Source organism: Staurois parvus, unplaced genomic scaffold, assembly GCF_062004578.1.
Source record: "Staurois parvus isolate SC_StPar_1 unplaced genomic scaffold, SC_StPar_1.0 ptg000392l, whole genome shotgun sequence".
NCBI lineage: Eukaryota > Metazoa > Chordata > Amphibia > Anura > Ranidae > Staurois > Staurois parvus.
This window is the reverse complement of record NW_028318188.1, coordinates 6,044,314-6,070,893: the sequence shown is the minus strand read 5'-3', so window position 1 is coordinate 6,070,893 and position 26,580 is coordinate 6,044,314. Positions and strand designations below refer to the sequence as shown.

The 26,580-nt window shown below is 46.1% G+C and overlaps 1 protein-coding gene across 1 annotated transcript in view; it reads right to left on the bottom strand.

Moving 5' to 3' along the window:
* Nucleotides 1-922: 922 nt before the first annotated feature.
* LOC149455510 (low-density lipoprotein receptor class A domain-containing protein 1-like) overlaps nt 923-26,580 on the bottom strand; it is a 34,296-nt gene continuing 8,638 nt past the window's right edge. The window contains exons 3-6 of the mRNA XM_089686132.1: nt 16,714-16,833; nt 13,806-13,949; nt 7,860-7,982; nt 923-1,416 (exon numbers count right to left, since the gene is read on the bottom strand). Of these exons, the coding sequence (XP_089542258.1) occupies nt 1,280-1,416; nt 7,860-7,982; nt 13,806-13,949; nt 16,714-16,833 (524 nt within the window). The 3' untranslated portion in view covers nt 923-1,279. The remainder of the gene's footprint in view (nt 1,417-7,859; nt 7,983-13,805; nt 13,950-16,713; nt 16,834-26,580) is intronic.

Genomic DNA, 26,580 nt, shown 5'->3' with positions numbered 1-26,580 from the left:
ACTTCTGACAAGTTTTCCTGACACCAAGAGAAAAATGGTAACAGAGGAGGGACCTGCATTAAATTGACAGCCTCAGCTCTGTTCCTGTGTGCTTTGTGAAGGGGGGGGGGGGGTGTCTCTTACCTCCAATCAGCTCTCAGACCTCTCCTCACTGAGCTCTGCAAAGTGTACTTTCAGCTCTCTGAACCCTTTTTTTTCCTGAACTCTCAGACAAGCTTTATAAATTCTGCACTTCGAATGGATGTAGAGAAAAGAATATTTCAGATAAACAAATTCAATTTATGTAGGAGGATTTGTTTAATCTCTGGGCGGCACAGTGGCTAGGGTGGCACAGTGGCTTAGTGGTTAGCACTTCCGCCTGGCACTTTTAGCACTTTTCTCCATGAATTATATATCCAATCTGCAATTCATGATAATAAAACTGAATTATATGGAACGTATTATTTTACTTCACACTAATAATAATGTGTGCCTGGCAGGTCTAGAATAGCAACCTTGGCACCACCTGCCTGGAGTTTGCATGTTCTCCCTGTGCCTGCGTGGGTTTCCTCCGGGTACTCCGGTTTCCTCCCACACTCTAAAGACATGCAGGTCGGTTAATTGGATCCTGTCTAAACTGTCCATAGTATATGTATGAATGTGAGTTAGGGATCTTAGATTGTACACCCCTTGAGGGTTAGGGACTGATGTGAATGTACAATATATATATGTAAAGCGCTGCGTAAATTGACGGTGCTATATAAGTACCTAAAATAAATAATAAATAAATCTCTGTGTATCACCTGAGGCCAATCACTTGACTGGGTATATGTAAGGGTTTACAACCACTTTAATCCAAGTTCTCAGCCAGAATCCAGAGAACACTTTATATGATCTGTAGGATGGTACTTCCTGAAATCTATACTATGTAACTTCTTCTTTACTTTCTGCATCACCAAATAGTTGAACTGGCGGCTAGGGAATAACACTACCTTTATTGCATCAGGCTTTCTGTATGAGACAGCAGGGAGCCTGCAAATAGGTACATTTGGAAATATCTTTTCAGGGGTTTCCAGATCTGTGCAATATTGACAAGTTTTGAATAGGCAGATTGTCTTTATATATGCATGCTGAATTCAATTTATAATTTTCACTTTGTAATGGAATACTTAGTAATGGAGTTCAAAATCCCACTGCCCTAGTACAAAACTGTTCTGGGCTATATTTGGAGATGCAGACATCTTCTCTCCATTGATTGGGGGTTTCAGATACCTTCAATAGATTCTGCTTAGGCTTCATATCATCTGCAGGATATTTCATCACTCCAGTCTATGCAGTCCTGGACAGTGTCATTGCAACGGGTTTTTGGAATACAGTCGCAGTCAGAAAAAAATACACTGTTACATCTCCATCCTGGACAAGGAGGGCAGCGGAGAGCTGAAAATATATGTATAATTATATGCAAGATAGAATGATTTGCAAAAAAAAAGGTTTCATTTTATATTCCACCTACGCAAAGAAAAAAACTGAACATGAAGTTTGTCACGATCGCAAGATTGCCGCCACCAACATGCGACAATCTCACGACCGCGACCACCACCAATATGCCACGATCACAGCGTCAGACCCCAGACCCTCTCACTAAACTCATGACTGAAGGACTGGCCGATCTAAAACCGCAATGTGACGTGCGTAACAATGCCACACCCAGCTGCACCCTACACAGCGATTTCCCAGCTAATGGATTTCAATCTGTGCCTGCAGCCTGGATGCGCTTGTTACTGGGTCATGTTAATTACGCAACTGACCCTTACACTGCCACCACCCCTTTTTGTACAGAGAAAGGGGAAACTCTCTTTATCAAATATACACTGTAATGGTTGAAAAGAGTCAAACAGGTGCAATAAAATATTTACAGAAAAAGATGTAACTAAGATATATATATATATATATATATATACATACAAACAACCATAGCACAGCAAAGAGATATCAGAGAGGAAGTTAAAGGGTTAAGTTACTTGCCAATTAAGTCTTAGCCTTAAGCAGATCCAAGTTTCAAGCAAAGGGTCTCCCCAGGTGGTATATTGATGTTACAATTGAGAGATGTCTTCATCTTCCTTTTTAGGCCTGCTAGCCTGTGTTTTAAAGTCCCCCAGCAGGGGGGTGGCTCTGAGTAACTGACCAATACTCTGTTTAGGGAGGGATCGTCGGGCAGACTCTGAATTAGAACCAACATCTTCATAATCCATGATATGAAATAGGGGACACACTGACCTGAGGAATGCTCATTTAATTCTGTCACCTAAGCTGCTAGGTCTTATCTCGGTTACGAAGTGAGAAATTACACATGTCCTTGGGCAGCTAGTCTCTGTCTCTCCTGGGGGACTTTGTAGCTCTGGGCCCCCTGCTGCTCTACCTGCCAGTTACACTTTTAACACACGCACATCTGCCACTGTGCCTCTCAGGAAGGGCTGAACTGCGTACTTCACTGTGTTTTGCGCAGTTTTTGCGACAAGTTCATGATATTTCTTCTTGGCTAGAATGATCTTCTTCATGGCTACTGGGCACGTTTTCTTGGTTGCATCATGATAAGGGGACTGGTCTGGGATTACTCCTGACCTCTGTGCCTAGTTTCTGTGTTGGTGGCTAATGAGCTACCCTTTTTTAGTATAGTTACACTCAACGTAAAATTATTTTTGTGCAGAGATACAGCTAGATCACAACTCAGATCTCTTAACCACTGCCCATCCACCCTATAGCAGAAATACTGCTACAGGGTGGCACAGGTGATCAAATTCACGTATATATAAGTGATTTTGCATTTCCTGGTAGGGGACCGCCATTCAAGGCTGTCAATCACCGGGTCCCTCTCGGTAATTACTCGCACCTGGAGATTTCCGAAAATCTCCGACGGGGAGGAGTACTGTTTTGTTTACTAACAGTCCTCTTCCCTCTCAGCTGGGGCACACTGCTCTGGATGGCTGAGCAGTGTGATTACAGTGAACACACAGACACAGCCCCCTAGTAAAACACTCCCTGCACACAGTTAACCCTTTAATCATCCCTCATGTTAACCCCTTCCTGCCCATTGCTATTAGTACAGTGTCAGTGCTTTTTTTTTTAGCACTGATCACTGTATTGGTGTCACTGGGGATGTCAGTGACACCAAGTCAGTTCCCCCAGTGTCAGAATGTCCGCTGCAGTCCCACTATAAGTCGCTGATTGCCGCCATTAGCAGTGAAAAAAAAAATTCCAGTATATATACCGCCATTTGTAAACGCTGAAACTTTCAGGTAAACCAATTAATTTACATGCATTGGGATTTTTTTTTTAGCAAATACATGTAGCAGAATATATTTTGATGTAAATTTAATACAAAATTAGATTTTTAAAATTTTTTGCTGGACATGTTTAATAGCAAAATGTCAAAAATATTGTTTTTTTTCTTAAAATTGTTGGCCTTTTTTTTTTTTTAATAGCGCAAAAAATAAAAATCGCACAGGCGATAAAATACCACTGAAGGAAAGCTCAATTTGTGGGGAAAAAAATGACGTAAATTTCATTTTGGTGCAGCATTGCATGACTGCGTAATTGTCAGTTAAAATAACGCAGCACCGTAACGCAAAATATGGCCTGGTCAGGAAGGGGGGTAAGTCCTCAGGAGGGCAAGTGGTTAAAGTGAGATTAAAGGCTCATTTTTAAAAAACAAAACAATAATTAAAATGTCATACTTACCTGCTCTGTGTAATGGTTTTGCACAGAGCAGCCCCAAACCTCCTCTTGGGTCTCCTCTGCTGCTCCTGGCCCCTCCCCCCTGCCAAGTGCCCCCAGAGCAAGCCGCTTGCTCTGGATGCACTTGTGCATTCTCACTCCCAAGTACCACTCTGCGTGTCTACCAGACACACAGAGCGCTGCTCAGCCCTGCCCCCCGCTCCCTCTTTATTTACTGGTTGTGATAGACAGTGGTGGGAGCCAGTGGCTCCCAATGCTGTGTTTCAACCAATGAGGAGAGAGAGCCTTAGGAGAGTGGAGGCTCCTGTGCACATAGTTGGATCAAGATCAAGCTCAGGTAAGTATTGGGGGGGAGGCTGAGAGGGGAGCTGTACACTGAAGGTTTTTTAACCTTCACACACATTGCATTAAGAAAAAAAAAAACCTTCAGCCTTTCCAACCACTTTAATGCTAAATATACATTCTAGAGTTGATAGATCCACCATAGACACAGCTAATATTTTGTGTACGGGGTATACTTAATTGCAAATAAGTAAAGGCTTGATGGATATTTTTTCAGTTGCGTTCCTACTGTGATAACATAGTGCATCATTGCTGACTGTCTAGTAATGCTGACCTAACTCCTCGCCTTTTCTTGCTTATCCTCTGGCTTCTTGCCCAGAACAATGAAACAGAAAGAACTGCAGCAAGAGGATTAGTATGACTGCCTGGAAACTAGGATTTGTGTGAAGGAGGCTATTAATGGCAGCTATTTATCTTTCTCACAAAAGCTTAAAGTGTTACTAAACCCCAGACCCTGCATTCACTATATCTGGTCTCCCACAGTACACACAACATGGAAATGCAATTATTTTAGTAAATAGAAACTGCTAAATACCTTTTCTCTTCAGCAGTTAGAGCAGTCATGGGACTTCTATCAGTGTTCAGCAGAACACGAATTAAAGCTTGTAAGAGGAGTTTTCTTTCTGCTCTAGGAGGATTCAGAACCCCTGACCTCTGTCTGGACAGTGCTGATTGGCCCTGTGCTGATCACATGCACTCTCCCAAGAAAACAAACTCTCTAGCAATACACACTAAACTGAGCATGTGCAGAATGACTACAGTTCAGTCTGTCTTATCAAGAGATAAGACATGGACATTTGAACAAGAGGAGGAGCAGAGAAGTCAGAATTAAACAGCCTTTTTACACAATGCAGAGGAGGATTAACCCCTTAGGTTCTACAGTGAGTATAGCAAGCATGTTTTACTGCATATACAGACTGATTTTACTGTTGTGGGTTTAGTAACTTTAATATTCCATGTAGGTATAAATATATAATATAAACATTATAGTTATTTTTTCAGCCAGTGGGATAGCTCTAGGCTTGTTGTCATATAATTTAAACACAAATGGCTTTCTGTTTAGAAAATTCAGAGATGCTTTGTGACACCAGCATCATGGTTGCACCCTGTAATAAGTATTTATTACAAACTAAAGGCAAACCTTTTTTTTGTTTTGGGTGGATTGGGGAGGGATTAAACTCCCCTGTCAGGTTTTTATAGCTATCTGTGCCCCCATTAGGGAGATTCTCTCCCTCTCTATTTGTCCTGTTCACCATTATCTTTGAAATTGAAAGTAAAAGAAAACCCCCAAATTGTGGGTTGTCCTCAGAAAAGTAATATCAGGGAAATCTACCAATGTGGACCCTAGTTCTGTTGACCTGAGGGTCCCCAAGGAATTCCCTTCATTTGTAGGGATTTCCTTTCACTTTCTGTTTTGGCTATGGGACAGTAAGTGAACGGAATTTTCCGCAATGGGACACAGATGGCAAAAAAATAAACTGAGGGGGGTTCTAACCCTGCCTTACTCCATCCAAAATGTAAAAAAAAAAAGAAGTTTTGCCTATAGTTCTACTTTAAATCGTAAAACAAATGGTTTGTAACAGTTTCTATATGTATTTTCTATGAATAAATATGCAAGCAGATGTCAGCTCAGCATAGTTTTAGATGTGGGAATCCAATTTAGTCTAAAGTACCCATAAACATTAAGCAACTGGATAGCAAATAGATGCAGAAACCCTGGAATAGAGCCCCAGTAGTGGAGGGTTGACTTGTCCCTGCATAAGGAGAGCAGGGGCAAAGCTTTGTCCTGTGCAGGTAAAGACTATTGATGTGCCTGCCAAGGTGGATGGATCATTATTAAGCCTCAACTTTAGCCATATAGGTAATGCTGTCTGATGTAGCAGTGCTAGAGCTTTTTTGAACGAGTCCCCATGTTAATTGTTTACCCTTTAATAATTGAAATCTATCAAGCTCTCTGGCTGCAAAGTAGCAATATAGGCACTGGTTGGGGAGAAGGGATTCCAGATGTTTTCTCCATCAACTAACACCCATTATTTGTGAATGTAACTAGAGACAGGGGCATTAGACAGCACGGCCTTTGAAACAAAAACATCCTATCTGGGTCCTCTTACTGTGTACAGAAACCACAACCACACTTATTCCTGGGTGATGGCTGGAGGCCACCATGAGTATGGCTTACCCATTGGAATGAATGTCTAGGTATAAATGGATTAATAAATTACAACTTTTCTAAAGGTACAGACATCCTTAAAAGTGGACCTGAACTCAAAAAGTGAAGATCTGCAGTACCATTTGGTGATATCAATACTGTGCTGCTCACTGTTCACCTTGCTGGAGGTTTACGTGGGACAGCAAAATCCTGCCTCTACCAAAATGAAGTCACAGTGCAGAACAAGGCATAGTGGGTCAGTAATGAGGGAAAGATTCAAGGAGACCACAGGAAATACTGATGACTAGTATTTGCCATCCACAGGCCTTTTATTGGGCACAGTTTCCGTTCTTTAGGGTGTTGAGTCTAGTCTAAGGGTCTGGTGTGAATTGAGGGGGGACGACTCCACGTCTTTTTTTTTTCTAATTGTGGCATGGAGTTCCCCTTAAAATCCATGAGTATGGCTTACCCATTGGAATGAATGTCTAGGTATAAAGGGATTAATAAATTACAACTTTTCTAAAGGTACAGGCATCCTTAAAAGTAGACCTGAACTCAAAAAGTGAAGATTTACAGTACCATTTGGTGATATCAATACTGTGCTGCTCACTGTTCACCTTGCTGGAGGCTGACGTGGGACAGCAAAATCCTGCCTCTACCAAAAGGAAGTCACATGGCAGAACAAGGCATAGTGGGTCAGTAATGGGGGAAAGATTCAAGGAGACCACAGGAAATACTGATGACTAGTATTTGCCATCCACAGGCCTTTTATTGGGCAGTTTCCGTTCTTTAGGGTATTGAGTCTAGTCTAAGGGTCTGGTGTGAACTGAGGGGGGACGACTCCACGCCTTTTTTTTTTCTAATTGTGGCATGCAGTTCCCCTTAAAATCCACAAGTATGGCTTACCCATTGGAATGAATGTCTAGGTATAAAGGGATTAATAAATTACAACTTTTCTAAAGGTACAGGCATCCTTAAAAGGATGGGGAAAGATCCAAGGAAACCACAGGAAATGCTGTTGACTAGTATTTGCCATCCACAAGTCTTTTATTGGGCACAGGTTCCGTTCTTTAGGGTGTTGAGTCTAGTCTAAGGGTCTGGTGTGAACTGGGGGGGGGGGACTTATTTTAAATTTTGGCATGGAGTTCCCCTTAAAATCCATATCTGAAGGACCTGGTATGGATTGGGGGGAGGGATCCCCATGCCATATGTTTTCTCAAATGTTCATTGCCGGGAATTCTTTTCTTTAATGATGAGTCATCTGTTGTTAAGGACGTGGCGGTCAACCCTTGACAATCACCTATTCATTGGTTGTTAAGGACACCAGCAGCCACCTCTAAGGAGAAAAAAAGCTGGAAATTGGTTTTTAGCAGCCATTAGCAGCATTTGGAATCACTAGAAAAAACGCAGAAAAAAGCATTTTTTTCTGCTCCTAGAAAAACGCTTCTAGCCTACAATAGTGTGCATGGACGCATAGGATAATACCATTTGCTTTGAGGGGCAGAAAAAAAACGCTCATAAGTAGTTTCTAGGTGCCTAAAGATAAGCCAGTATGCATGAAGCCGTAACCATAGTCAGCATCAGCAAAAAAAATAGAAATTAGGTTTAATTTACTTTGTCCTACTTGTTAATGAGTCATTTATGTGTACTGTACCTGATTCATCGGAACAATCCCCACAGTCATTTTTGTTGTCACACAGCTTGTCAGCAAATGTCCACATTTTACGGTTTGCACATCTGAATACCAATCCTTCCGGAAGATTGTTAGGTAAATTGCCTGCAAGGTTTAGAAAGCCCAATTAAGATAAAGGAGGAAAGCATTAGATATTTATAAAAATGGTGTTTAAATATAGTGGTATTGATGATAATGGTACAAAAATGGAAACATTTTTGTAGTCAAATAAATATGAAATATTAATATTGTACAATCTTCTGCAGGGGCGGACTGACAACTCATGGGGCCCCCGGGCAATAGGGCATCATGGGGCCCCTGTGTCCTTGCCCAAACTCAAAAAAGCCTATGAAAAAGGTACCAGGGGCATCTCATGGGGCAGTGCCCGAGTTTCCAAATGGTCAGTCCGCCCCTGTTCTTCTGTCCTGCCAGTAGATAGAGCTCTAGTCTGTTTTTCACATCTATTTCAGTAGTTTGCAGAGCTCAATGAGCCACCACTACTGTGGCTCATCCCCTTTCAGAGGGCTTAGTCAAAGGGTCCAAACAGACAAATTGAGATGCAAAGCAAGCTTCCTTATTGTGGTGTCCCTATTGGCCTGTGTTGATGGGCTTTTGTTCGCTTCATATAGGTTTTACATTCCAATACAAGTCTATGGGAATGCAAAATGCGCTTGAAGTAGGTCAAATGCAGATCAGAACTGCAGGTTAAAATGTACTGTCCCTGTAAATTAATTCTGAATGATCTCAGACGTGTCGCCAACTGATGTCAAACTGAATGCCATCAACACAAGCTCGAAAAGCTGATCTATAGTGCTTTGAGAATCTTTTGTCATATATTAAATATTTATCAGTCAAGAAACATATATTGAAAAACATATAAACATTGAAAAAAGAACTAAAGTAATTAAAAATTGACAAATATTATAGAGTCCCTTTAAATGTATCTTCTAGAAACCAAAGTTCCTGGTTTTGTCCAAGTTGTAAATATATAGATGGGCGTACCTCTGAGGACGTGCGTGTGCATGAAACGCGTTGCGGGAGCCTACGTGCTGACGTCACACCACTGCGTCCGTGATCCAGAGCGGTGGCCATTTTGGTATGTGGTATATTGATTTCTCCACGTGGAATGTTTTTATAGAATATTTTTATTAAAAATACTACACTATATATCAACTTCTGGGCTCCATGTGGTGAGCATCTCTCTTTAGGACCAAACCGGACTGGTAAAGTCGCTGGAGAGTGGATGGCATAGACCTCATGATATACAGTTGTGGCCAAAATTATTCAACCCCCACTGAAATTGAGTGTTTTGGCCAGTTTGACATTGCTTTTGATCATTCAGTCATCTTGCTTACATTTACATTAAAGAGGCACTTGTAGGTCAGACAAATATAACATAACAGTTATAATGAAATAACCACAAATGTCTTTTCTGTGCTCACAGCATTATCAGTTTTATTCAACCCCCAAGTGACATTCAATCTTAGTACTTAGTACAGCATCCTTTTACAGTTATAACAGCTTTTAAACGTGAAGCATAGCTTGACACAAGTGTCTTGCAGCGATCTACGGGTATCTTCGCCCATTCTTCATGGGCAAAGGCCTCCAGTTCAGTCACATTCTTAGGCTTGCGCACTGCAACTGCTTTCTTTAAGTCCCACCAGAGGTTCTCAATCGGATTTAAGTCTGGTGACTGCGATGGCCACTCCAAAATGTTCCAGCCTTTCCTCTGCAACCATGCTCTAGTGGACTTGGAGGTATGCTTGGGATCATTGTCCTGTTGAAAGGTCCAACGTCTCCCAAGCCTCAGGTGTGTGACGGACTGCATCACGTTTCCATCCAATATCTCCTGGTACTGAAGAGAATTCATGGTACCTTGCACACGCTGAAGCTTCCCTGTACCTGCAGAAGCAAAACAGCCCCAAAGCATGATTGACCCTCCACCATGCTTCACAGTAGGCAAGGTGTTCTTTTCATCATAGGCCTTGTTCTTCCTCCTCCAAACATAGCGTTGATCCATGGGCCCAAACAGTTCTAATTTTGTTTCATCAGTCCACAGAACACTATCCCACAACTTTTGTGGTTTGTCCACATGGCTTTTGGCATACTGCAGTCGACTCTTCTTATTCTTTGGAGACAGCAAGGGGGTACGCCTGGGAGTTCTGGCACGGAGGCCTTCATTACGCAGTGTGCGTCTTATTGTCTGGGCTGAAACTTCTGTACCCACATCTGACAAATCTTTTCTCAGTTCCTCAGCAGTCACACGGGGACTTCTCTCCACTCTACGCTTCAGGTAGCGCACAGCAGTCGAAGTCAGCATCTTCTTTCTGCCACGACCAGGTAGCGTTTCAACAGTGCCCTTTGCCTTGAATTTGCGAATGATGCTTCCTAAGGTGTCTCTTGGTATGTTTAACATCTTTGCAATCTTCTTATAGCCATTGCCCTTCCTGTGAAGAGAAATCACCTCTTCTCTTGTCTTCCTGGACCATTCTCTTGCCTTCACCATGTTTGTAACCACACCAGTAAATGTCTAGAAGGAGCTGAGTATCACAGTCATTTTAAAGCTGCCTAATTGGTGCTTATTATGCTTGATTGCTGCTCGGTGACATCCACAGGTGTTTTCAATACCTGATGGAAAGCACCTGTATGAACCTCTGTTCTTCAGAGTGGTAGTCTTTAAGGGGTTGAATAATTGTGGCAATGAAGAAACCACATAAGAACCATTTACTACTGTATTACATAAACAATTGATGTCATTTTAGTTGCATTTGGGTAGTTACAACGTCCTTGTAGGATTTGATTCTGAATACAATTCCAAATGTACACTATAGTCCCTAAACCCCTTTACAGCATTGGGGGTTGAATAATTTTGGCCACAACTGTACATGCTACTGAGCAAGTAGCTCTCTGGTGAGTGCATAGTGTTGGTGGATCACACACTTGATATAGAGCATTGTGTGGGACTGAGCACTATCTGCCATGACTGTTATCACATCATCACAGACATGCAGATTTATATTGGAAGGACTTTATTGTTTACCATTCTGTTGCTGCCTACACTGAGACTCATTTGTATTTATTTTGTTTTCCGTCATTGTTTTGTTATATTATTCACTTCATTTTTTTTTCATTTTTTCACACTCTGTACTGTTTTTTCATTTACTTTGGTATTGAGATTTTGCCACAATCTATTGTGCTAGCTGCTTCCTAATCTATAGTGCTCGCTGTTTGCTTTTGTAATTGTAAATATATGTTAGATGTTAGAAATACAGGTTTACTCTGCAGTCTTTTATAAAGTTTTATGGTGTACATGTGCAAATCACTGTGACACATCTATACAAAAATATTATCAATGCCATAGCTTCCCTTCTGTATTCTACACAAAACTAATTTTGATTGCAGTTCCTCTTTCAGGTTTTACTACTTTTCATACTGTTGATAAACGGATATATTTATGTTTCTGGAAAAGTAAGGGTTCACCTAAAGTGTCACCAGTGGTGAATTTAGGTTTTGTGCTGCCCTAGGCAACACAAAAATTGCCCCCCCTCCCTGTAGAGAGAGCCTGATATTGACCAACAACACCCCTGCCTCCCACCCAAGAGAGCCTTGAGAAAAAGATACTCACCTTCACAGCTCCAGACATCCCCAGGAACGAGAGTCGGGCTGTGCATACACCGTCATGAAACCCGCAGCCTCTCTCGGATCCCACCAGGTCCCCATGCCATGTGTGTCCCTTCTTCCATCCCTTCTTCCAAGGTGCAGTGCTGCCCCCCTAAAAAATGCCGTCCTAGGCAAATGCCTTGTTTGCCTTGTGGTAAATACATCCCTGAGTGTCACTAAACCCACATCATAAAAAACTATCAATAAATGTATTACATGCTGTTCATACTTTGTCATTCACTATGAGATTCATTTTCTGTTTTCTGCAAAAAACCTGGTTGATCCTGGCACTCTCTATCTCCACCTTCTGTTCATGTCCCCAATTCAGCTAAGAATTTTACAGTTGTAGAGACAACTCTGCACATGCTCAGTTTTCAGTGAGTTTCTATGCTGAGCATTTCCTCCCAATCACATCTGAGCAACTCATGTGACTATAGAGTCACACATGTGTGTATACACTCTGGTAAAAGACAGCCCTTTCCTTCCCTCCTCCTCCATGCCCACTAACCAGCTAAACACAATGGGGGGTGGAATAGTATATCTTGACTGATGGAGGCTTCACGCCCCTCTTATTTTAAGTCACAGGCTGGAGGGGTGTGACGCAGCCTGTGACTGACAGAAATCTGCTCACACCACGTTATTTCAACAAAATAATAAAGATTAGATTTCAAATATATATTTTTATGCCAATTTAAAACAGTTTATTGATATTATTTATTTATTTTTACTCTGTATTCCAAAGTCTGTTTTTTTATTATTTTGAACATGTGACCAAGCAGCGGAGGACTAGAAGTTGCTCCTGCTCATGTTTCCCTGCAGACAGGCTTGGAAAGAGATGGGTCATGTGACAGCTGTATATCAATTAGGAAAAAGGTAGTTAGATTTTTTTAAATTAAAATAATTAGTGCCATCATCCACAAACAGAAAGAGAAGGGATAATGTAAATTAAACAGTTTGTGTTTAGTATCACTTTAATACAGGGTTGCCATAGATTGATTGTGGCTTTTAAAGGGGCAGTGTTGCAATTGAGACTTACAACATAGCCATGAATGATGGGACTATAACACTACCGTATTTTTCGCTCCATAAGACGCACCTGACCATAAGACACACCTAGGTTTTAGAGGCAGAAAACAGGAAAAAAAAAATTCTGAACTAATGGACTGCAGACACAGTACAGGGGATGACCAGAGACTGCGGACAGCACAGGGATGACCAGAGACTGCGGACAGCACAGGGATGACCAGAGACTGCGGACAGTACAGATGACTGCTGACCTTTGGGGAGGTGGGGAGCGGATACCTGAATTTGACAGGTACCCGCTCTTACTTCACCAAACTCTACAGAGTTTTTGTTTGATCTTACCTGTTCCTCGATCCAGCCGCGCGCTGTCTTCCCGGCTTCTGTAATGGCGCTCGGCATGACAGACGGGTGCCCAGTGCGCATGAGCGAGAAGCACTTGCGCTTTGTGATTGGTCCGGCGGCTTCTGGGATCTGTCATGTGTCCCAGGTACCGCCTTACCATTCACAAAAAGCACCGCTTCTTGCGCATGCGCACTTGGCACCCGGCTGTCATGCCCAGTGCCCACACTACAGAAGCCGGAAGACAGCGCGCCGCTGGATAGAGGAACAGGTAAGATCAAAGAACAAAGAAGTAAGAGCGGGTACCTGTCAAATTCAGGTACCCGCTCCCCACCTCCCCAAAGGTCAGCAGTCATCTCCATAAGGTCCCGCTGCAGAGCTGAGCGGCCGGCCCGGTATTCTGACACGGCCGCGGTGGAAATACCGGACCGGCCGCTCCATATTCGCTCCATAAGACGCACTGACATTTCCCCCCTTTTTTGGGAGGAAAAAAGTATGTCTTATGGAGCGAAAAATACGGTAACTAGAATCTGGGTCTTTGCTACACATAATTTTTTTTGCCTTCCTCTGGATCAACTGTGGGTATAGGATTATAATTTTTTTTTTTCTATGGTGAACTGGATGGACTTTTGTCTTTTTTCAGCCGGACTAACTATGTAACTATAATATACAGCTACTGGGCTACACTGCTTCAATTCTTTAACTGTATTTATTAGAAATGATCGACCATAATCAAAGGTTCTTTTCTAGGCTTTTTAGCTGGACCTCAACCCAATTCCTTCCAGTGTATCAATGCATAATATTGCATTTTTATTACATGCCTTGGATCTGCTTTCCTCACTCAATCACATAAGATTAGTACATAATTAGCATGTCATTGTTGAAAACTGAATATTTAAAACGTACTACAGTATGTTCTAGATTCATCTTCCCCATTGGCGCAGTCCACCTGCCCGTCACATAGTCCTGACGGTCCTATACAAGTTCTCCGGTCATCACATAGGAAGCCAGCCTTACCAAGGGAGGTTCTGCACTCTCGAGTATATACATCTAAAATAAGATGAGATGTGATTGTCATAAGCCAGTAATCACATACATATAAATAATAATGCTACACCATTGAAACATCAATTGATAGAACTTTGTACAGGCAGATATCAGGTTCAACCTGTGTTGGGTCATTTCATCATTACATGAATATCCAAGCATGTATTTTTGTTAATCTTTCTGTTTGTCTTCCTTCATTTTAATGTTTTTTTTGGTAACAGAATAATTTTTCACCTCTAAATACTAAAGGCCTATATTATAAGTGTATGGGGGGCTCAAAGCTTTAACTTTGCCTTCTACCCCTATTTTCCCTTAGTCTAACCTTTTCCTCCTCACATCTGAGCTGCCTGTCACAAAATGTTCCGATTTCCCACTCTGAGCAACAATTACTAACGAGAATCAAAATAACTGAATTAGCTAATGATAGCGTAATGGCAGGACATCTGTATGGAGGAGAAGCTATGTGCTTTTCTAGAGTAATTGTCTCTAGCGTGGAACTATTATTTTACTGATTGGATCTTTCATTAATTTTCGTGAAATATGTAGACAAAATTCAGCTTTTAAACACAAATTTTTTTTGTCTGTGTCTCTATTTAAACTTTTTTTCTTCACAGGCATGAGGAAGGGTGTGTACAGGTGTGGGGGGGCTTTGTGCATACAGATTTGGGGGGCTGAGTGCATACAGGTATGGGGGGGCTGAGTGCATACAGGTGTGTGGGGGCCGAGTGCATACAGGTGTGTGGGGGCTGAGTGCATACAGGTGTGTGGGGGATGAGTGCATACAGGTGTGTGGGGGTCGAGTGCATACAGGTGTGTGGGGGATGAGTGCATACAGGTGTGGGGGGGGGCTGAGAGCATACAGGTGTGGGGGGGCTGAGTGCGTACAAGTGTAAGAAGGGGCTGAGTGCCTACAGGTGTGGGGGGGCTGAGTGCATACAGGTGTGTGGGGGCTGAGTGCATACAGGTGTGGGGGGGCTGAGAGCGTACAAGTGTAAGAAGGGGCTGAGTGCCTACAGGTGTGGGGGGGCTGAGTGCATACAGGTGTGTGGGGGCTGAGTGCATACAGGTGTGGGGGGGGCTAAGAGCATACAGGTGTGGGGGGCTGAGTGCATTCAGGTGTGGGGGGGGGCTGAGAGCATACAGGTGTGGGGGGGCTGAGTGCGTACAAGTGTAAGAAGGGACTGAGTGCCTACAGGTGTAAGAGGGGGCTGAGTGTGTACAGGTGTAAGAGGGGGCTGAGTGCATACAGGTGTGGGGGGGCTGAGTGCGTACAAGTGTAAAAAGGCGCTGAGTGCCTACAGGTGTAAGAGGGGGCTGAGTGCGTACAGGTGTAAGAGGGGGCTGAGTGCATACAGGTGTGGGGGGGCTGAGTGCGTACAAGTGTAAGAAGGCGCTGAGTGCCTACAGGTGTAAGAGGGGGCTGAGTGCCTACAGGTGTAAGAGGGGGCTGCGAGCGTACAGGTGTAATAGGGGGCTGAGTGCCTACAGGTGTAAGAGGGGGCTGAGTGCCTACAGGTGTAATTGGGGGCTGAGCGCATACAGGTGTAAGAGGGGGCTGAGAGCGGACAGGTGTAAGAGGGGGTTGAGTGCCTACAGGTGTAAGAGGGGGCTGAGAGAGTACAGGTGTAATAGGGGGCTGAGTGCCTACAGGTTTAAGAGGGGGATGAGTGCCTACAGGTGTAAGAGGGGGCTGAGAGCGTACAGGTGTAAGAGGGGACTGAGTGCATACAGGTGTGGGGAAGCTGAGTGCATACAGGTGTAGGGGGGCTGAGTGCCTACAGGTGTGAAATAAGCCTCTGGGAGTTTGATTGGGATCATTTGAAATTTATATAATACTTTGGGGACAATTACCATCTTTATCAGGTTTATACGCCCTATCCACGATGGATTCCCATTTCCCACCCTCCTCAGCTCCTCCTTGATCTCATTTAATAATGAGTGTGTATAGGTGTGAGGGGAGAGCTGAGTGTGTATAGGTGTGAGGAGGGAGCTGAGTGTGTACAGGTGTGGAGGGGCTGTCTGCAGGACTGCTCAGTGCTCACTGTGGACTGGTCTGGAGACAAGTTGTTAGACATCACAATGGTAAATTGATTGACAATGTTGCTGGATGTGGGTCTGTGCTATGACTGTCTCTTTGTTGGATTGGGCTGTGCCTTTGCTGGATGGGGATGTCTCTTTGTTATATGGGGATGTCTCTTTGCTGGATTGGGATGTCTCTTTGCTGGATTGGGATGTCTCTGTGCTGAATACATAGGGATATCGCTGGTGGATTGGGATGTCTCTTTGCTGAATATATGGGGATGTCTCTTTGCTGAATATATGGGGATATCTCTTTTCTGAATATATGGGGATAGCTCTTTGCTGAATATATTTGTTTTTTGTTTTAGAGTTTTTTTGTTTTCTGTTAGGGGAAGATAGATTTTTTTTTTAAAAGGTAGTGCAGTTAGTGTTAGTGTAGGGTCCTGCTCAAAAAAGTTTACCTTGTCGTGGTGGCAGGCTTCATATTTTTTGGCCAAAATATAATTCCTTACTGTTAATCTTGAAAGCGCTGATGACTTGGAATACACTTTTCATTTTCACATATTAAGTTGTAAAAGTGTTAAAATAAAAGTGGGTGGACTGAAATGACCAGTTGGTGGTCAGGCCAAGGGGAGGGAGGCTGAGGCCTTAAGCTGTGTAAGGGGCCCCAAAATTTCTGATGGCTGCCCTGGTTGGGTGCGATATCCTGACTACCTTTTAGAAAAGATAAATAATATAGTTTGCTTACTTTCATTCTTTGGAATTCCAAAGAGAACTCCCAAAGTGATAAAGGCAGAGATTGCTCCCAGTGTGAGCAGCACCATTCCGCTGATACAGAAACACTTCCTCTTGAAGCAACAGTTGCAGTCTGTAAAATAAACCATTAATTTCATTAGACTTCAGTTACATAGAATAAATTTTTTTCCATTTTCCTGTTGTGAGATGGTTGATGGTTAACATTAGAGATGAGCGAATTATTCAAAAATTCGGTTCGGCTGATTCGCCGAATTCGCCGAATAAATTCGCTTCGAGCCGAATATATTCGCTGCGAATTTAACTTATAAAAAGGGTGTTTCTAGGCTTCAGAGAGCCTTTATATTAGTGCAGAACACTGTACCTTTAATTTAAATGCCCTTGGAGTCTGCTGGGGAAGAGAAATAATACTGTCAGTCAGTATGACATGCAGATGAGTGCCGTCGATCTTAGAATCACCGCACACTTCACTCATTTGGGCAGTCACGGGGCCAAAACCAGAGTGTGGAGCCACAGTGTGGCGGTGGAGGCAGCAGCAATGGGAGGCCATACAGCCCCCTATGACAAAATGGAACCCACCAGCAGTGTGAGGAGACCTGAAAGTGGCACATGGCAGAGTGTGGCGATGGAGACAGCAGCAATGGGAGGCCATACAGGGACCCATGACACACTCTGGACCTGGCAGCAGCATGAGGAGGCGGTACAGGGGCCCATGACAGATTACGGGCCTGGCAGCAGCATGAGGAGTCGGTACGGGTCCCATGGCAGATTACGGGCCTGGCAGCAGCATGAGGAGGCGGTACAGGGGCCCATGGCAGAGTGGCGGAGCGTAAGCAGCTAAAATTGAAGGCCATACAGAGGCCTATGTTAAAAAGTCCCCCCAGCAGCAGCGTGGGGAGACGACTATCAAGAGTCCAATGGCAGAGTGGTGGAGCAGAAGCAGCTTCAATTGAAGGCCATACACAGGCCTAGGTTTAAAAGTCCCTCACAGTTAATTCCAATAACGAACTCTACTCCTCCGTGCAATCTACTTACGAGACCCTGGGCAGGTCTGGGTCCAATTTGTGGTAGAGACTGGTTTTGTTCAGCCATGCTTGAGCGAGTAATAACAGGTCTGTGCTGCCCTTTGGTGTCTGGCTTAATGCGCACAACACTGAACGTCCCAGCGTTTGTCAACGATTTGCTGTTAAGTGATGCAAACCCGCTGAACCACGTTCATGAGGAGCCGGTACAGGGGGCCATGAATCAGTATGGACCTGGCAGCAGCGTGAGCAGACGACAGAGGCACGTGGCGCAGGGTGGCGGTGTAGGCAGCATTATTCTGAAGCCATACACAGGCCTAGGTTAAAAAGCGGAAGCCGTCAGCAGCGTGAGCAGACGACAGAGACACATGGCGCAGGGTGGAGGTGGATGCAGCAGTATTCGGAAGCCAAACACAGGCCTCGGTTAAAAAGCGGAAGCCGTCAGCAGCGTGAGCAGACGACAGAGGCACATGGCGCAGGGTGGCGGTGGAGGCAGCAGCAATGGAAGGCCATACAGCACCCTATCACAAAATGGAACCCACCAACAGTGTAAGGAGACCTGAAAGTGGCACATGGCAGAGTCTGGCGATGAAGTCAGCAGCAATGGGAGGCCGTACAGGGACCCATGACACACTCTGGACCTAGCAGCAGCAAGAGGAGGCGGTACAGGGGCCCATGGCAGAGTGGCGAAGCGTAAGCAGCTTAAATTGAAGGCCATACAGAGGCCTATGTTAAAAAGTCCCCCCAGCAGCAGTGTGGGGAGACGACTATCAAGAGTCCAATGGCAGAGTGGCGGAGCAGAAGCAGCTTCAATTGAAGGCCATACACAGGCCTAGGTTAAAAAGTCCCCCCAGCAGCAGCGTGGGGAGACGACTATCAAGAGTCCAATGGCAGAGTGGCGGAGCGGAAGCAGCTTCAATTGAAGGCCATACACAGGCCTAGGTTAAAAAGTCCCCCCAGCAGCAGTGTGGGGAGACGACTATCAAGAGTCCAATGGCTGAGTGGCGATCCGGGAAGTCAGCGTTGTGATTGCAGATGCAATGCAGAAATTCTACGAAGTAATGCCGTGGGTGCGAAGAAGATCATATACCGTCGTACTTCCATCCATAAGACGGAACAACCTGCGAACCGGGAGCTTTATTGCTCTGACCCGCTGAGCAGCTTCTGGGATACCCAAGAGGCCCATGGCAGAGTGGCGGAGCGTAAGCAGCTTCAATTAAAGGCCATACAGAGGCCTATGTTAAAAAGTCCCCCCAGCAGCAGCGTGGGGAGACGACTATCAAGAGTCCAATGGCAGAGTGGCTGAGCGGAAGCAGCTTCAATTGAAGGCCATACACAGGCCTAGGTTAAAAAGTCCCCCCAGCAGCAGTGTGGGGAGACGACTATCAAGAGTCCAATGGCTGAGTGGCGATCCGGGAAGTCAGCGTTGTGATTGCAGATGCAATGCAGAGATTCTATGAGGTGATGCCGTGGGTGCGAAGAAGATCATATACCGTCGTACTTCCATCCATAAGACGGAACAACCTGCGAACCGGGAGCTTTATTGCCCTGACCCGCTGAGCAGCTTCTGGGATACCCAAGAGGCCCATGGCAGAGTGGTGGAGCGTAAGCAGCTTCAATTAAAGGCCATACAGAGGCCTATGTTAAAAAGTCCCCCCAGCAGCAGCGTGGGGAGACGACTATCAAGAGTCCAATGGCAGAGTGGCGGAGCGGAAGCAGCTTCAATTGAAGGCCATACACAGGCCTAGGTTAAAAAGTCCCCCCAGCAGCAGTGTGGGGAGACGACTATCAAGAGTCCAATGGCTGAGTGGCGATCCGGGAAGTCAGCATTGTGATTGCAGGTGCAATGCAGAGATTCTATGAGGTGATGCCGTGGGTGCGAAGAAGATCTTATACCGTCGTACTTCCATCCATAAGACGGAACAACCTGCGAACCGGGAGCTTTATTGCCCTGACCCGCTGAGCAGCTTCTGGGATACCCAAGAGGCCCATGGCAGAGTGGCGGAGCGTAAGCAGCTTCAATTAAAGGCCATACAGAGGCCTATGTTAAAAAGTCCCCCCAGCAGCAGCGTGGGGAGACGACTATCAAGAGTCCAATGGCAGAGTGGCGGAGCGGAAGCAGCTTCAATTGAAGGCCATACACAGGCCTAGGTTAAAAAGTCCCCCCAGCAGCAGTGTGGGGAGACGATTATCAAGAGTCCAATGGCTGAGTGGCGATCCGGGAAGTCAGCGTTGTGATTGCAGATGCAATGCAGAAATTTTATGAGGTAATGCCGTGGGTGCGAAGAAGATCATATACCGTCGTACTTCCATCCATAAGACGGAACAACCTGCGAACCGGGAGCTTTATTGCCCTGACCCGCTGAGCAGCTTCTGGGATACCCAAGAGTTTGGCTTCTGTGGGGAATATGGTTGAAAACTGAAACTTAAAGGCATGTTGACGGAAGGGCACCAGTGTCAGTGCTCCGGAGGGAATATAGCTTCAAAGCTGACACTTAAAGGTATATCGACGGTCAGAGACCACAGGAAGTGGAGCTTGTGTCTTAAATCGACTGAATGTGGCAGACGTGAAACGTCTACGGGCCGTATATGAAACGGGTTGTTCCTCTTTCTGGAATAAGTGTTGGAAATGGCCACTCTTTTTGGTGTGGCGTTTTGTCTATTTAATTCCGATAACGGACTCTACTCCTCCGTGCAATCTAGTTACGAGACCCTGGGCAGGTCTGGGTCCAATTTGTGGTAGAGACTGGTTTTGTTCAGCCATGCTTGAGCGAGTAATAACAGGTCTGTGCTGCCCTTTGGTGTCTGGCTTAATGCGCACAACACTGAACGTCCCAGCATTTGTCAACGATTTGCCGTTAAGTGATGCAAACCCGCTGAACCACGTTCATGAGGAGCCGGTACAGGGGGCCATGAATCAGTATGGACCTGGCAGCAGTGTGAGGAGACCCGAAAGTGGCACATGGCGCAGGGTGGCGGTGGAGGCAGCAGTATTCGGAAGACATACACAGGACTAGTTTAAAAAGCGGAAGCCGTCAGCAGCGTGAGCAGACGACAGAGGCACATGGCGCAGGGTGGCGGTGGAGGCAGCAGTATTCGGAAGCCATACACAGGCCTAGGTTAAAAAGCGGAAGCCGTCAGCAGCGTGAGCAGACGACAGAGGCACATGGCGCAGGGTGGCGGTGGAGGCAGCAGTATTCGGAAGCCATACACAGGCCTAGGTTTAAAACTGGAACCCAGCAGCGTGAGCAGACAACAAAGACGCACATGGCAGAGGATGGATCTGGCAGCAGTATGAGAAGGCGGTACAGGGGCCCGTGGCACAGAGTGGTGATGGGGGCTACAGCAACTGGATGCCAGAAAGTGGCCGATAGGGCTATATACTGCATGGAATTATAAAGTTGTAAAGACAGCGGCCTATAAGGCTATACACACTATAACAATCATGACTTGATTGACCATTGGCCTATAAGGCTATACACAGCATGAATATCATGACTTATTCTGAGAGTGGTTTGGAAGGCTATATACAAAAAGTAATTCATGAGCTGTCTGGACAGCGGACAATAAGTACATATATACAAATCAATTCATCAGCTGTCCAGCCAGCGGCCTCAAAGGCGACACATATAGAAAGCAATTCATGAGCTGTTCAGACAGCGGCCTCTAAGGCGACAGATATACAAAGCAATTCCCGAGGTGTTCAGGGAGCGGCCTGAATGGCTAGGTTATTACTAAATATATTTTTGTGGCCAAACATCGGCCTATAAATAGATGTCTACACAGTGACAAAAAATTATGTCGCCAGACAGCGGCCCCTAAGGCGACAGATATACAAAGCAATTCCCGAGGTGTTCAGTGAGCGGCTTGAACGGCTAGGTTATTACTAAATATATCTTTCTGGCCAAACATCGGCCTATAAATAGATGTCTACACAGTGACAAAAAAGTAGGTCGCCTTACAGCGGCGTATCCTACAAATTGACATTATAAGAAATGGTTTAGACCAAAAAAAATGCAAAATAACTTTGATGCGATGCTATACCTTAGTAGATTGTGGAAAGTCGACAAGTCAAGCGTAACTGTGTACATTACAGAAAATCTTAACAAGACAACCAAACATGTGGCCAAACCGTGACCGATACAACAAGTTAACAATGTAAGAAACAGGAGGGGGCCAAACCGTGGCCAATAAATAAACAGTCCACCTCATTGATGAGATGGACAACACGTGTCAAATAAATATTTAAAAAAATTGCTATTCCATCGGTCTGGAACTGGTCGACTATAAATAATTAAAAAGTTTAAATTCATGTGACAGTCGTCCAGCGACGTATAAATAATTTAAAAACACCAATTCATGAGGGGCCCGACCAGCAGAGTATAAGTCATTAAAAAGGTTCAATTCATGTGACGGTCGTCCAGCGAAGTATAAATAATTTAAAAACCCCAATTCATGTGGGGCCCGACCTGCAGAGTATAAGTCATTAAAAATGTGCAAAACATGAGTCGGCCAACCAGCAGCCTCTCAATAAAATATATATACAAATGTACGGATCAGGTGGAGGTCTTCCATTTGTCCCTAATAACATGTTTGGGGCATGATTCATGGCGGATTTAGTCAGTTGTGTCAGGAACTGGTGGTTTGAAATCCAGACTAATCCACGCCTGATTCATTTTCACAAACGTGAGTCTCTCCACACTTTGGGTGGACAGTCGTGTCCTCCGCGGAGTTACAATACCTCCTGCCGCACTAAACACGCGCTCCGATGCCACGCTACTGGCCGGGCATGACAGCCTTTCAAGGGCAAATTCAGCTAGTTGGGGCCAAAGGTCAAGTTTCGTTGCCCAGTAGTCAAGGGGATTGTCTACCTCGGTTGGCAGGGTGCTGTCCAAGTAGGCCCAAGCCTGTTGTTTGAGGTCCTGCTCCAGGTCCACCTGATGCTGCTGCTGCTGCGGCTGGTTAGTAGTTTCCTCACTGCGCTGGTGAAGAAAGCTACTCATCATCGACTGCAGACTGAGGCAGCCGCTGCTGGTGGAGCGGCCACTGCTCCTACCGCCCCACCCCTCCCCTGCTGCCATGGCAGCGGAACGCGAGCGCACAGGGCCCACAGTGTCTAAGGATGGACGTTGGTGCAGAAAGGCAGAGACCAACTGACTACATAGGTGGTTTTTATAGTACTTTATTTTGGCCTCCCTCTCAGCAGGTGTGAAAAAGGCCACCATTTTTGAACGGTAGCGAGGGTCCAACAAGGTGGACAGCCAAAAGTCATCCCTCTGTCTGATGGTTATTATTCGGCTGTCGCTATGCAAGCAACCGAGCATGCTATGGGCCATTTGTGCCAAGGAATGCGAGGGACTCCCTGCCTCCATCTCCACAGCATACTGCCACGGTGCGTCTGGGTCCTCTGTCTCCTCCTCCTCCTCTACCAGATGCTCCTGCTCCTCCACTCCTGTCCGCTGAGTGGAAAAACCACCCATTTCACTCAATAATTCCTGAGCACCAATGTCCTCCTCTACCTCCTCCTCTTCTTCCTGTCCTGCCCCCACAGGGGTCATGTGGCGTTGAGATCTGTGCGCCACGTCTACCGCACCCTGACCAGCCATTGTTAACAGCATTTGTTCCAGGACGTGCAACAGAGGAATGACGTCGTTCATCCCATAGTCCTGCCGACTCACGAATAGCGTGGCCTCCTCAAAGGGCCTGAGCAAGCGGCAGGTGTCACGCATGAGCTGCCAATGGCTGACATCTAAGTTACACAGGGGAGTACCTTTATCCGCTTGTAACATCAGAAAATCGGTGATGGCCTTTCACTGTTCGTAAAGGCGGTCTAACATATGTAGGGTTGAATTCCACCTTGTTGCAACGTCGCAGATCAGGCGATGCTGTGGAATTCCGTTCTGCCACTGCAGCTCAAGGAGGGTGTGCTTTGCGGTGTAGGAATGGCTGAAATGCATGCAAAGTTTACGTGACATTTTAAGGATGTCTTGCAGTGGGATGGTGGATTTTAGGAACCGCTTGACAACCAGATTGAACATGTGAGCCATGCATGGTGCATGGCACAACCTTCCTTGACGCAGAGCAGACACCATGTTCTTTCCGTTGTCGGTCAACATGGTTCCGATTTTCAGTTTGCGCGGAGACAGCCATCTGTCGATTTCTCTGTTCATTACACTCAGAAGTTCCTCCCCTGTGTGACTACGTTCGCCAAGGCATACCAGGTGCAGCACAGCGTGACACCGTTGCGCCCTGCACATGTGATATGCCGGTCGGGTAATGGGACTTGGCACGGGGGTGGCGGCTGAGGACACGGCGGAAGAAGAGGTGGTAGAGGCGGACATCTTTGCTGGACCAAGGACGTGCAAACGTGGAGGCAAAAGCGGCGTGACCTGTCCAAGTTGCTGGTGCAGCTGTGCCGGCACCACGTTCACCCAGTGGGCCGTAAATGACATGTACTGTCCCTGACCGTAGTTACAGCTCCACACGTCGGCGCTGCCGTGCACTTTGGCAGAGACCGACATGCTCAAAGACTGGCCCACCATCTCTTCTACATGTGAATGCAGGGCTGGCACTGCCTTTTTGGCGAAGAAATGCCGGCTTGGCACTCTCCACCGCGGCTCGGCACAAGCCATCATTTCTCGGAAAGGTGCTGAGTCCACCACTTGGAAAGGGAGGGACTGCAGCACCAGCAACTTGGACAGGAGGACGTTCAGCTTCTGCACCGTCGGGTGCGTGCTCGCAAACTGTTGTCTCTTGGAAACGGATTCCAAGAAAGACTGCTGACGGAATCCGTGAAGAGGAGTAGCAGGAGAAGGAGCATCTGAACGAGCAGAAGATGCCAACGAGCGACAACTCCCCTCAGCAGAGGTGTTGGAGCCTTGACTGGCTGATAGAGGGCGATTGACGTCGGGTGACGGAGCAAGTAACGGAGCGGGTGATGGAGCGGGGGCTGGGGCAGGCAGAACCGCCGTATCTTTATCACGGTTTTCCCAGGCCACCGAATGGCGATGCTGCATATGGTGACGCAACGCTGTAGTCCCAACATTGGCCCCCTGGCCACGCTTGACTTTCTGGCCACATAGTCGACATACGGCTACGTTTACTTCCTCGGGCGGCTTGACGAAAAATTGCCACACCGCCGAGTAGGAAACTTTGCCCCCGCTACTCCTCACTGGCTGACTGCTACTTCCTCCGTGCACACCGGCACCACTACTGGCCGTGGTGGTAGGCTGCAGTGGAGCTGGTGCTCTACTCCGTGGCCGTTTGGCTCCACTGACACTGCTGCGACCCTGCTGCCTCCTGGGCAACCCACCGACTGTTTTGCTCGCTGGCAAGCTGGCACCCTCTTCTCCTGATGATGCGGAAGCAATAGCCTGATGACGACGAGGCTGCCAAGTGCGATCAGCTTCATCATCATCAATTAGGGTCTCCGCGTCACTACTAGCCCCCTCGGCTGCGTGTGGGTCAGGAGACAGACCTGTCTCTAGACCGGCTACCGAGCCACTCTCCTCGCCAGTACTTCTTCGCCTGGCTGCTGAAGAGGCGGATGTCTCCCCCCATTCCTGACCGCCCTCTGTTAGCTCTTCCTCACTGTACAGTGGGGCTGAGCCCACAGCATGCGATACTTCGCTTGGTGAGGGAACACCAAAGGACAGGGGCAGGTCGAGGACACGTGATTTCAGTGGGCTTGCTCCCGGGCCATGCCAACTAACGGTTGTGTCTGACGTACCCACCGACCGTTGGCTGTAGGTGTCAGAGGTGACATGGGAAGAGGAAGACGACCGAGTCAACCAATCGATGACGGCAGGGTTGTCGGTGGAGACACGACCGCTGGATGACACCGGGAGCACTGGCCTCTGGCTGCGAATAGTGCTGCCTCGACCCCTTCCTCTGCTGCCACGTCTGCTCGCTCCTGAAACATTGCCTCCTCTGCGTGTTGTCTGACATACTCTTTAATTCAATAAGCACCCCAAAAATAAAACCGGATTTAACTCTTTGAACGTACAATAGTGGTTGTGAAGCAGAAAGTCAGTTTATTGTACACAATCGGTCAATTGCAGCTTGCCGTTGGCTGGAAACTGTACGTTTATGTCACTGGAATGCACTAATCACCCAAAAAATATTACCGCCAGCCGGCGTGTAAATGGATTTAACTCTTTGAACGTACAATAGTGGTTGTGAAGCAGAAAGTCAGTTTATTTTGCACAATCGGCAAACTGCAGCACCAACTGTGCACGACAGCCACCAAAAAAAAAAAGGGTGTATGTCACTTTAAATTTTCGATTCTTTGATAGCTGTGGCCCTAAGTAATGATTCTGTGTCCCTGAGTAACGATTCTGTGTCCCTGAGTAACGATTCTGTGTCCCTGAGTAACGATTCTGTGGCCCTAAAGTCTCTGTGGCCCTAACTCTGTCCCTTAATACACACAGGTCTGTCTCTCTTGAATGACCGGAGGCTAATGGAGAATTCTAAGATGGCCGCGATTTATAGCTCCACCATTACACAGTGCTGGCTGGCTGCTGATTGGCTAATGCGATCACATGTCATGAATGCATTATGGGTCAGCGCGCCTTGTCTGCGCGCCTTCCCAGAGATCCCCGCCCCATCTTCTCTGTCCATTTTCTCCGTCGCCACACATGTCGCCGCCATTTTTGGGAAAATTCGATTCGTGCATCCGAAGTTTGCTAATCTTCGGATTCGTCGCGAATAGAATTTTTCCAAATCTTCGGAACGAATTCCACTTCGTCATGTTCGATTCGCTCATCTCTAGTTAACATAGATGAAGGCAAATTAGAAATTGTTTTAGTGTAGATCAAACAATGTGCAAATATGGGAGATAT